Source organism: Melospiza georgiana, chromosome 3 (genome assembly GCF_028018845.1).
Source record: "Melospiza georgiana isolate bMelGeo1 chromosome 3, bMelGeo1.pri, whole genome shotgun sequence".
NCBI lineage: Eukaryota > Metazoa > Chordata > Aves > Passeriformes > Passerellidae > Melospiza > Melospiza georgiana.
In genome coordinates this window covers 16,205,369-16,217,365 of record NC_080432.1, presented here as the reverse complement: position 1 = coordinate 16,217,365, position 11,997 = coordinate 16,205,369, and the positions used below count along the sequence as shown (strand labels likewise).

Sequence of the window (11,997 nt, the reverse complement as noted above, 5' to 3'; positions counted from 1 at the left end):
GGAGGAGTAAGGAGAGGTGACAGTGGAGTATGCTGGAAATGGCTCTGTTCACAGACATCCTGTAAAAGGGATGGAATTAACTTTTGACATCTGCAGCAACCTGGGCAGAGCTGCTGTGCTTTGTGTCTGCAGCCTTTCTCCCCTCATCTGCACCGCTGGGTCCTTGTGAGGCCGAGCCCTGACTGCCCAAGGGGTTTCTGGAGAGGTTCCTGGTGAGGGTGAGCCCCGATGGCCTGAGGAGTTTCTGGAGAGGTTCCTGGTGAGGGTGAGCCCCAACCCGAGGGGTTTTGCAGGGAGCCATCAGCATTCTGTTTTGCATCTCATGCCACCTGGCAGTGAAGGGCATTGTACCTCGATGACAGGTTACAAAGCCTCCCACTCACACCAGTATCCTTTGGGCTGTGTTTTGGGGATGGATCTGTCTTTGCCCCTCAGCAGTTCCTGCCTTGCCCTGTCCCACTGCCCAGGCCCCCAGCACTGGGCCTCTCTCCTGCTGTGTGTCTGTGAAGTTCCAAGGCCACTGTGGCTGGGTGGCTGTCCCAGGGGCCGAGCAGTGTGTCTGAGCCCAGAGTGCTCTCAGTGCAGACCCTGGGAATGCAGGTGTTGCCTGCTGGGCGCCACGTCCCGGCCACCTGGCAGCACGGCCGGCCAGCGCTGCGCAAACAAAGCCTCCTGCCGTCAGCTAACAAATCAACTGCTGATGGCTCTCAGTGCATCCAGCAGGAACAGGTCTGGGCACCATGGAAAACACTGATCCTGCCCCAAATATGACGCAGTGGAGGCAGCTGGCGCAGAGGTTGCTCATGCTCTGTGCATTCAGGCAGAGGGGTTTGCCTGCTGTGCTGGAGCTTTCCTCCTCTCTGAGCACGCTGAGAGCCAAATGTGTGGTGTGGGACCGAGTGTTGTGAGCACAGGGGAAGGGAGATTGGATAGAGGAACCTGCAGGGTCCTGAAAATACAGCATGGACACCATCCCTGCCCCAGGGGCTCAAAGGTGCTGGGGACCTGGGGCAAGCTGCTCTTGCCCTACTCTTGCTCCTGCCCACAGGGGAAGACTCTCTGGAGGATGCTTGTCCCCAGGGAAGGTTTTTACAAGTTTTGGTACCAACACCACTGTCCCTCGTAGCCATCAGTGCAGTAAGGCATCTGTCAGCTGCCTTGCTGGATGCACTCGCTGGGAAACATAGCTCAGGGTTTTGGGGGGCCCTGCCCAGCACCTCCTGGTCTGTTTCTGGGGTGGGCAGCTGGGAGGTATCCATGGGATTGGGGCAAGCCTGGAAATAGGACAAACATTGGCTTTTGCCTTGGATTTCACTCTTCCTCGTGCAACACAAGCCTGTTTATAAAAGGTGTTGCTGTTGATGAGCTGGGAAATGGCTCATGGAGTCACAGGTGTTTCTCTGGGGTGTGCCATGCCTGCAGGGTGCTGTGGTGTGCTGGTGCCAACACACCTCCTGCCCATTGCTCCCAGGTCAGGAGTGCTGGGTTGTGATGAGTGTTTTAGGCTGGGTCAGCAGTTCCCTGAAGCACCCAGGCATCTCCCCTCAATGAAGGATCTGGGTTTGCAGGTGCATCCTTGCAAATGGCATTAAACACCTCAGATCCTTCCGTGCAGGTAAGAAGCCTCATTGGGGCTATAAATGATTTAAATAAAATGTCATTTACAGTCCACATAACAAAGGTCTGCCTCTGGCAACATTAATCGTTGAGATGGGACATGCCAAGTGGGGGCTGTCCACACTGGACACTGCCAGGCTTGGTTCTTAGCTGTGCCGTTGGATCCACGTGCTGGGCTGCCCCCAGTGCTGATGTGACCGTGCTGTTCTCTCCTCAGCAGGCAGCCAGGGACTGAAGCTGGACAAAGATGGGCACAGTGGCAGCAGCAGGAGCCCCACACCGGCACAGGAGCCCTCCTAGGACACGGTAATTGGGACATTATTTGCAGCAGCCAGGCCCAGCTAAACCACCTGTTCCTCTTTAAAAAGATGCGCTGTTTTTAAGCTCTAATAAAGCCCCCTCGCAGCTCTGAAGGCGAGGGCATGCACGGCCCAGCCTGTTCCTGCCTGGCTCTTGTGCTGTACGGCTCTGCTGAGGCTTTCAGCCTTCCTTAGGGAATGGGAAAGGTGAGTGACAGGGAGGATTTAACCAGAGCAAAGCAGCATGGTTCAGCTGCAGGTTAAATCAGGTTCTGCTTTCCCAGGGTATGGGACCATGGTGTTTTTACTGGCTCATTTCTACAGTTTTTTAGAGGGAAATTACCTATAGTGAATTATCAGTCCAATGACAAATGTGAGGAAAATGATATACAGTTGAGGGTGTCTGAGTTGGGAGGTTTTGGTTTAGTTACACACAGAAGAACATCAGAATTTATTACATAGAATAAATTATATTTTGCATTTGCCGCTGGATCCTTGGAAGTGTCCAAGGCCAGGCTGGATGGGGCTTGGAGAACCTGGGACAGTGGAAGGTGTCCCTGCCCATGGTAAGGGTGGAATGAGATGGACTTTATTGTGCCCTTCCAACCCAAACTATTCTAGGATTCTGTGATAAAATAAATGTAAAAAATATATTCTTTTTATAGCAGTAAATTCAATATAAATGATTTATATAAGTAAACTTCAGAATATGTAGGTAATAACACAGGTAATAATAATAGGTAATTTGTAGGTAATGTAATAATATATTACATGTAATAATATATTACACTATGTATAAATGTAATATTCTATTACATGTATTATATCAAAGCATATTATATTATACAATGGATACTAATATATGTCTGTTATATATTGCCACTTAGACAATGCATATTAAATGTATTCTTTACAGTACATAATATCATCTATGCATTATACATAATTACTGATACAGTACCAATGTTGATGTAATTAAACAATCTTGTCTGACAGGAGGTTTTGTCAGCTCTGCAGCCAGGATTTGTGTGCTGTGCAGGACAGAGTGTAGGTGTGCACACCTGGCACATCCACTATACATACATGAGAGTCATGGTCTGAATAAATGTTATTTTATCTTTGTAGTGCATTGAATAATCCATGATGCACATCATAAATGTGCTAAATATTACATCTTCATTATATCATGTTATATAGAATCCATACATTGCTGATATGATTTATATGATTTTCTTATATACATTTTAAAGAAAAGTATACTGCATGTATTTGCACACAGTATTACAGTTGGCAAAGTAATGTTATTGTTTTTGTCATGATACGTTCATATAGCTGAAATATATCCCAGGGATGTGTGCATATGTAGATATACATGTATAATGTAAAGGTAATATTTTGTATTTATGTAACTTATAACCATTTTTTTCCTAAAATTATTTATTACCTTTATATTCAATATTTATAGAATATATTAATATGTGGCATTATTATTATTATTATTATTATTATTATTATTATTATTATTATTATTATTATTATTATTATTATTATTATTATTATTATTATTATTATCATCATATATTTTATATAATATATGCATCCAGTGCATATATTATATAATACATTGTATAATATATAATGCATATCACATTATATATATATATATCTTGTATTATACCTAGATTATAGATCACAGATTGCATATATTTTTCTTAATGTAGTAATATTGTATCTGTGTGTATATAATATCTATAATATATACTCTAGCTAATAGAAACATATAGACATGCATAACATCAAATATTAGATATATATTTTGAAACACTGTAGCATACAATAGATAGAACATAGGATGAGATCCCTAATATATTTTCTATAGTTAAAGAGAGCATATTAATAGGTGTAGGAATAAGATAATACCTATGCAAATGTTTGTAAAAAATGTTAGGCATCCTTCTAAAGCTGAAGGAAGGTATAACTAGAGGGGATATTGAGAGGAAATTCTTGGCTATGAGGGTGGGCAGGCCCTGGCACAGGTTGCACAGAGAAGCTGTGGCTGCCCCTGGATCCCTGGAAGTGTCCAAGGCAGGTTGGACAGGGCTTGAAGCAACCTGGGACAGTGGGAAGTGTCCCTGCCCATGGTAAGGGTGGAATGAGATGAGCTTTAAGTTCCTTTCCAACACCATCCATTCTGAGACTCCATGGTAAGTATAAACTAGTCTTTTAATTAATTTATATATATATATATATATATATATATAATTTAATTCATTTTTAATGCCATTTTTGCAGCTGCTGCCATCGGTGCAGAGCTGGGGGTGCCTTGGGCCCAAGTTCCTGCCCCATGCTGGGCTGGCTCTGCCAGTGCTGCTGCAGCCCCTTGGCTGTGGCAGTGTCCTGCCTGTGTCCCCAGTGTCCTCAGCCCCCCCGGGTGCCAGTGCCAGGCTGTGCAGAGCCACATGCCCTCCAGCCAGAGCCTGCCCTGGTCTGCCTGCTGCCAGGGTGCCAGCCCTGGTGAGGGGTGCCAGCACAGCCCCTGAGTGCACACAGCAGCCCCAGCCTCCTCTCCGCTCCAAGGGTGGTGGTGCTGGGTCTGGGATCCTCCTTGGGACAGGTAGGTGGGAGCTGGGTTCCCAGCAGCCTGTCAGTGTGTGCAGTTAATTCTGCAAAGGGAGCTTTATCTGGGGCTAGCTGGATTCACTCTCCATTTCTGCTTTGAGCACCTGAAAGCAATTTAGGAGAGGACTTTGCTGTGGCTCTTCAGCAGAGGAAGGGAACTTTCCTTTGTCTTTTCAGACATTGTTATGGCTGAGTGCAGCCCCCTGCATTTGCTTAAGGAATGTCACTGTAGAGTACACCACTAAAAACATCGTTTTTAACGTGGGTGGTTGGGTCGTGAGACATTGCAGGGAAGCAGGTTATGGACAGTGGCTTCTGGAGGCCCCAAAAGTCTCTCTGTGCCTGGCACTGTGGGCAGGGCTGGGCTGGCAGGAGGTGCCACCCTGCAGGGTGGCAGAGGGCACTGCTGCCATGTGGGACCCGCAGGGCATGAGCGTGGGTGCCCCTGTGCCAGTCGCAGCATGGTGAGAACTCCTCAAGAGCACTCCAGTCTGGGAGCACCACTGCCTGCTGCACACCTGGCAGCTGTTCCTGCAGAGAGGGACAGAACCACGTCCAGCAGGGACTGTCCCTGTCCCTGTGAGCCAGCCTGCACACCCATGGCACCTGCAGCACCACCAGTGTCGTCGAGTTCCAGCCCCAGCAGCTCCCACCGCCGCCACACACCACACAGGTACTGCCTTTTATTGCTCTGGGGAGAATTTTATTGTGAGCAAAGATTTATTCACTTTGTGAGGGGGAACAGAGTGGCTTTGTCATCCAGTTCAGGGTGCAAAACCACAGTGGAGTTTGTACAAATTAACAGTTTTTTGACATCAGGAAAACATGATTTTCATTGATGTCTTAATTCTTCCCTGAATTAGAGGTACATATTGCTCTAAGGAGAAAGGGCTCCTTACTCAGAAGGATGCCTTTGAAATTGTTTCAGACCAGCTATTAGATAACTAAGTGCCAGACAGCCTTGCCTGTCTGGCCCTGAATGTAAAATAAATTAAAATACATGTTTTATTTTCTAGGTTCCTTCACTGACAGAAAATCAACAGAAAGTAAAACCCAACTGTGGGTTGAGGCAGAAAATCAAGCCAATTGTCCAAGCCCTCAGTGACAGAGGCTCCTTCCAGCAGCTGCACCAGGTGAGTTCCTGTCGGGCACTGAGGCTGAGCTGCTGCCCCTTGGGCACAGAGCACACTGGCATCACTGGCCATGGCTGTAATGTGCCCCACAGGCACAGGGTGGCCTCTGGCCAGGTGCTGGCACTCAGACGGTCAGACAGACAGATGGCTGTAACACCAAGTGTAAGTGCAAAAACAGATGGGGGCCCAACGGCACATTTCCCAAAAATGCAATCCCTTTGCTTAAAGCAGCTCCCATTCTGCTGGGAGGGGTGCATGTGTGTGTGTGTGTGCCCAGGAGCAACCAAGCAGCAGCAGGACAGAGCTCTGTGGCTGCTGCATCTCAGATTTCTGCTGCTTTATAATACCTGGGATTTAACTATAACAATTTTCACCCCATCAGCCTACGAAATGTGTAAACCCAAACAGATCAGCTACTGCCAACAGGAGCTGTGCTCACTACAGCAGGTGCCAGGAGGGCACACAGAGTCCTCAGAAGCCTTCAGCTGTGCTGTACTCTGGCTGGAGACAGGTCACAGCCTGCTGGGACAAGGTGAGGAGGTTACCCACTTGTTCACACTGTGCTGGGAAGGGGTCATGGCAGGAGTGTGGCTTTTGTTCTTCTAAAAGGGATTTGCTTATTTTTGTTTCTCTAGGGAGCAGTTCCAGTGCACAGCCATTGCACACAGCACAGAAAGGCCATGGCACTCCCACAGTGGGACAGCACCAACTGGAGTGCTCCTCCCTCATCCACCTGTGCTCCAGCAGGGAACATCTGCTACCTGGCCAGTCACAGGAAAGCCTCTTTTTAGAAGAAATTCCCTGATGCACAGGTAAGTGCTGCCTGGAATGACTAAAGCAATGCTCTAAGGGTACATTAAATAACTACTTTCAGTGCTGGTTCACCTCTGGCTGTAGCACCTGCACCCAGGGGCTTGGGGCCCTTGCTCACCTGGTGCCAGTGCAGTGGTGATGGTGACACAGGTGACATCCAGTCCCCAGCCATGTCTGACCAGACTGCAGAAGGGCCATTTCACAGAGCAAACCCCTCACCCAGCCCCTTCAAGACGTATTCACCCAGACCGTTCTGATCTGTGCTCGGGTGCTGTGGGCTGCTCCAGCCACAGCTCTGTTGTCCAGGGTCTCAGGTGGACACCTCGGGTGGACACCTTGCTGAGGGTGCTGGCAGAGCTTCCCAGAGACCCTGCTCCTGGAGGCACGTGGCAGCAGGGGCAGCTCCACCAGCTCGATGCCAGCGGTGTCAGCGAGGTCGGCGCTTGCACTTGTGGTGAGGTAGCCTGGAAAACAGAGCAGGCAAGGAAAACCCAGTCAGGAAAACCAGCTGTGTCCTCAGAATAACTGTGTGGCACAGCTCAGCCCCTCCCCTGGGATCACTCAGGTGAACTTGACCTCCAGAGGAGGAATTTGCTGTAGGCAGCTGAAGAACTGCCGTACTGTGCTTCCCAGAGAAAGCAGGGATTTCTCTTTGCCAGCTTGCTCCTCCCAGAAGTGAGGAGCCCTGAGAAGCCATGGAGTGTTCAGGTGAGCACTGAGCCCCCCAGCATCACCCCCTTTTGGTCTGCTCAGCCCCCAGTGGCTCTCAGGGCCCCAACAGCCCCATGGGAAGGAGGTGGGAAGCTCCTATCCTCCACACTTGAAGCTCCAACATAAAATAGTTCTGTGTGGGTGATACAAAACTGTTTATTGCTGTGTGTCATTAAACTGTTCTTGTGTGTTTGGACTGTTACAGAGAGCTGGAAACAAGCATTCCCAGCATGAGGGCTGGCACAGAATTCTCCCTGGAAGGTGCCCTAACCTTTGGAAAAATTCTAGAGAATCACAATTTCTTCCACTACATAACAGGTACCCTTGTAACTGGTGCTCATGGTCACCACTGGGAAAGAGTCTTGGGGGGCTGTGGGTATGGGGGGTTATGCTTTGTTGTTGAGCGGAGTCACCTGTTGGTTATTCCCTGGAGGCCAGGCTGGCTGAGGGGGAACAGGTGAGCACATGGTCATTAAATTAGGCACTAATGACCAAATCCAGGTGCAGCTTCTGTGAGGGACACGCCCTGCCCTGCTCCTGAGGGCTCGACCTGTCCCAAGGCATTTCCCAGGGAGAGTGTTTCATCAGCTCCCTAAGGAAACAGTATTTTTTAAACCACGTTGCAATTCTCTCCCGAAGTGTAAACACAAGTTTTTTATTACAGGTAGGAGGGAGGAACAGCCTTGGAACCAGGCAGGGAGAGCACAGGAATGTTCTGAACCTTCTCTGAAGGCTGGCACCTTTGGCATCCCTTCTGAATCTCCTCGAGGGATGGCTGTGTTTGAAGCACAGACCCACTTCCAGTGCAGCAACTGACTCCATTCTCAGCTGTGCCTGGACAGGCTACAGCTCTTCATTCCTCCCTTCACCTTCCTAGCCCAGGTAAATCTCAAACGTGTAGAAAATGCCCCAAAATGCAGCAGGGCCTTGGCTGAGCTGGCCCTCGCGTACTGGTGAGCAGGGCACTGTGCCTGCAGGACAGGTGGGGCCATGGCCACAGGTCAGTGTGGCAGCAGGATGAGCCCTCAGCTGCTGCCTGAGGACAAAGACTCACCCTGGCTCTGGGCTGCACTTCCAGGGTGAGGTGTAACCTGTGCTTGTGCTTGAGCAGCTCTGGGTGCTTGAGTGCCTGAAAGCAGGAGTGGAACAGCAGCAGCACAGCCCGAAGTGTGAACCCCCTCAGCCTGCCTGCAGCCCTGTGTTTGCATCTCAAAGACAGCCTTTACTTACCAGATTGGTTCTTTGAGAAAACTGACTGAGGGGAAATGGCACATTTTAAAAAGGTGGAAAGTGTGACTTAGCCTGTAAAGGCATTTTCTGTGAAAAATGGAGAGCTGTCAACTTTGGATTAAAACAAAACCTGTGGTGCTATTGGCTGGGGAGAAAAGCGTGGGGGAGGGAAGGGCTTCGAGGGAGGTGTTGTGCTTGACATTCCTGCAGTGAGGCAGAATGGCAGATGGTCAAAATAATAGTTTTCTCCAAATGGACAAGCTGAAGCAGCTTAGAAGTAAAAAATAATTACCAGGCACATATCGTGGGACGTATTACCCTGTGTGGATCATGGGAGGCATTACCTGGCACATAGAGAGTTTGTACTGTTCACAGATCATGAGATGGCATTACTGTACACATATTGTGGGCATTAATGTACAGGAGGCATTACTGTGGTGTTTGTAGGAGGCAGAACTGCACTCTAGAGGCAGAACCACGTGTGGAGCGCAGGAGGCAGAACTGCACGCGGAGTTTGGGAGGTACGAGATGAACACAGAGCATGGGAGGCTGAGCAGAGGAGGTGTGAGCTGAGCATGGAGCACAGGAGATAGAGCTGAGCATGGAGCAGAGGCAGCAAGGGAGGAGGAGGGCAAGGAGAGTGTTCTTGATGAACCACAGCAGAGGGGCCTGCGGGAAGCGTCGCTCTTACCTGTGGATGTTACTGTACCGAGAGCATTAACACGCTAATCTAAAGGGAGAGAACAAAACCACATCAGTGCAGGACCAGAATGGGGGAACAAAACCATGTCAGTGTAGGACCAAAGGGAGAGAATAAAACCATGTCAGTGCAGGACCAAAGGGAGAGAATAAAAACATGTCAGTGCAGGACCAAAATGAGGGAACAAAACCGTGTCAGTGCACGACCAGCACCCCGTGACTGCTGTGGTTGCATCAACCTGACACAGCACACCCCATTAAAGGCAGGAAGGGGAGCTCCCCTCAGGGATCTGCAGAAACACACACCCATGCACTTTCTTCTGGGGTCTGAGAATGAAATAACCAAGGAGGGAATGTTGGCAAAAATTGGAATGAATATTCATTGTGCTTCTGTCAAACGTGCTGCTGTGGGATGGTGGCGTGCAGCTCCTTCATGCCTCAGCTCCACATCCAGCATTGTTGCTGGTCACACCATTTAAAACGGACTAAAATTTGAGGCTTCATGGAGACCTAGATATCTGCGACACTATAGCCAGGTTAAAACTCCAGGAATTGAGCAGTGTAGCCATCCTGGTGTCAGAAGAGAAGTCCTTGAATGCAGAAAACCTGTCCATGAGCAGTCACACACCTGCACTAAGACACACACGCACACACAGTGGAGGGCCTCTCACAGGTGAGGCTGCTTAGAGAGCATTAAGCTTTTAAAATTCATTTCTTGCAGGAGGGATTAAAAACAGAATTAAAATATAGATGATGGCACTTTAAATGCAACCCTGCAGGAAGCCAGAGAGAGATGGTGTATTGCATCTTAAATCCAGTCCATAAAATAAACCTGGTTCCTTCCCCAGGGCATGTGCTCTAGGAATGGCATTTTAGCCATTGCTCATGAAGCAGCTGAACACCCCTGAAAGCAAGGGTGGGTAAGAGCATAACCTGTAAGAATGCTGAAGATTGGTACTTGAGAAGAACCATGAAGTTTTCACATGGGCTGTGAACTGTTCCAATCCCCTATCAACCTTTCAGCCAGGACAGGTCTGTGGAAATCTTTGTTTTCCTTCCTAGTAAACGCAAAGGTAATAAAATTCCAGAGAGAATCGTTGTCATAACTCTGCACAGTATTCCTGCTTCCAACTCCCAAAGACAGGCTTCAAGCACACTGTAAGCAGCATCCTGAGCCTGTGTGGAAAAACCCATGGATAATTGAAACTGGGTTAAAGCCACACACTTCCTCCCGTGCCCTGGAAAGCTGTAAGTGACACAGTAAAGAGAATCTGACACTACAAGTTAATAACTGGGGCAGAATGGGCCTTAAAAGAGCACCCACAGCTCCCAGCTCAGGTGGGAGTGCCTGGCACCACTGTGGGCCTCCAGGGTTTGAGCACCTCGGAAATAAGCCTGAAATGTACACACTGAAGTTTAATGACTCTCAAGTTGGAGCAGCTGCTGATTAGTTTTGCAAGGCTCAGCCTCAGGCAGGGGGACCCCAAGTGCTGGGGGCTATGTGGGTGTCACAGGTGGGGCAGCCCAAGCCCTGCAGGACAGCTCTGCCCCATTTCTGCTCTGCCTCTGCTGCAGGTCTCTGCCAGCCCCTCAGTGCAGAGGGAAAATGCAAAGGGGCCACATTGCCTGGAGCCTTCTGCGAGCTGTCAGCTCGAGCAGCTGGAGCTGTCACTGGGCAGAAGAGATGGCCCATCAAGCTCATATTTCTGCCCATCCCAGCCCTGATTGCTGGGATAAACCCTCCCTCAGCACCTCCTCTCCTGGAGAGCCTAGCTGGGGGAGCACCCTGCGAGCCAATTAATTACATGGGAAAGGCAGGGGGCCAGGCTGAGAACCCTGATGTGGCTCTCACACCCTCCTGCACTGTTGGAGATCCCGAGGGGAGCATCAGGCTGGAGGGGGAAGCAGTCCCAGCACCTGCCCAGCCTTGGGGGACAAGTTCAGACTGTCCACCCTCAGTGGGGGCACAAGGGACAGCCCCAGCACACCGGGCAGGCAGCCACTTCCTTGGGGCTCTGCAGGATCTGGGCTCCTGGGCATACCCTGCATCAATCAGCCTGGGAGCTGGAGGGGGCAGAGCTGCTGCCCCAACACTTTGTGGCACCTGTGACCCTGCCCTGCTTAATGCCAGAACATGCCTGACCCTCACGGGGACACTAAGGCAGGGAAATGATGGGAGAGCACTGATAAGCAAGAGCACACAGGCAGGGAGCAGCTCCCACCTCTGCCGGTGCACTGCAGGAACTTCCCAAGGGCAGCCCGGCTGTGGCAGGCTCCAGTCTGCTGAGGATGAGGAACTACCTGGACTGAACAGATGGAGAGGTCTCTGTGCCTCATCCTGAATAGTCCTCACAGGAAAGGAGGAACAAGAGAAAGCCCTTGAGTCCTGCCTCTTGTGATAACTGTCCTGGCTCCTCTGCTCCACTCCCCTCAGCTTTTCCTCTTTGTTCACTGCCTGGACAACCTGCACCACCATGGTGGCACCAACGCTGCACAGTGTCCCACCTCAGCCATGCTCCATGCTAGCAGCAATTCCCTGTTCTGCCAGTAACCAGGACAGTCAGGAATTTCCTAAATCCCATATATTTGAAACAAATTGTTCCGTTTCAGGCAAGGCTGACACACGGGTTAAACCCAACCCCTGGCACACACTGCACGTGCTCTGATACCATGGCACAGCTACTCAGTTTCAGATGTGTATGTTTTTAAAATTCCCAGGAAAACAGGCAAAAATCCTACATATCTATATATATGTGTGTGTGTGTATATGTATATATATATATACACACACAGGACATGGACACAGATCTGACAAAACACTTACAGAGCTTCAAGGAAAAAGACAAAATAACAAAAACCCCAAAGTAGTAAAAAAA

The 11,997-nt window shown here is 49.5% G+C and overlaps 3 protein-coding genes across 3 annotated transcripts in view; 2 read left to right on the top strand and 1 right to left on the bottom strand.

Moving 5' to 3' along the window:
• CFAP61 (cilia and flagella associated protein 61) overlaps positions 1-3,315 on the top strand; it is an 89,323-nt gene extending 86,008 nt beyond the window's left edge. The window contains exon 27 of the mRNA XM_058021788.1: positions 1,835-3,315. Coding sequence (XP_057877771.1) covers positions 1,835-1,917 — 83 coding nt within the window. The 3' untranslated portion in view covers positions 1,918-3,315. The remainder of the gene's footprint in view (positions 1-1,834) is intronic.
• A 1,631-nt stretch (positions 3,316-4,946) lies between these two features.
• On the top strand, positions 4,947-10,381 carry LOC131080855 (uncharacterized). The gene is made up of 6 exons (XM_058019456.1): positions 4,947-4,970; positions 5,552-5,668; positions 6,051-6,200; positions 6,278-6,480; positions 7,398-7,510; positions 7,857-10,381. The coding sequence occupies exons 1-6, from the start codon at positions 4,947-4,949 to the stop codon at positions 8,006-8,008; spliced, it is 759 nt and encodes a 252-aa protein (XP_057875439.1). The 3' UTR covers positions 8,009-10,381.
• Positions 5,217-11,997, bottom strand: part of RALGAPA2 (Ral GTPase activating protein catalytic subunit alpha 2) — a 94,136-nt gene continuing 87,355 nt past the window's right edge. Inside the window, exons 40-41 of the mRNA XM_058019506.1 lie at positions 9,114-9,152; positions 5,217-6,945 (exon numbers count right to left, since the gene is read on the bottom strand). Coding sequence (XP_057875489.1) covers positions 9,148-9,152 — 5 coding nt within the window. The 3' untranslated portion in view covers positions 5,217-6,945; positions 9,114-9,147. The remainder of the gene's footprint in view (positions 6,946-9,113; positions 9,153-11,997) is intronic.

Coding starts and splice junctions, on each gene's coding strand:
- LOC131080855 (XM_058019456.1), top strand. CDS start 4,947: ATGTGGGACCCGCAGGGCATGAGC. Junction 5,669..6,050: donor CCTTCCAGCAGCTGCACCAG/GTGAGTTCCTGT, acceptor TCACCCCATCAG/CCTACGAAATGTGTAAACCC. Junction 6,201..6,277: donor TCACAGCCTGCTGGGACAAG/GTGAGGAGGTTA, acceptor TTCTTCTAAAAG/GGATTTGCTTATTTTTGTTT.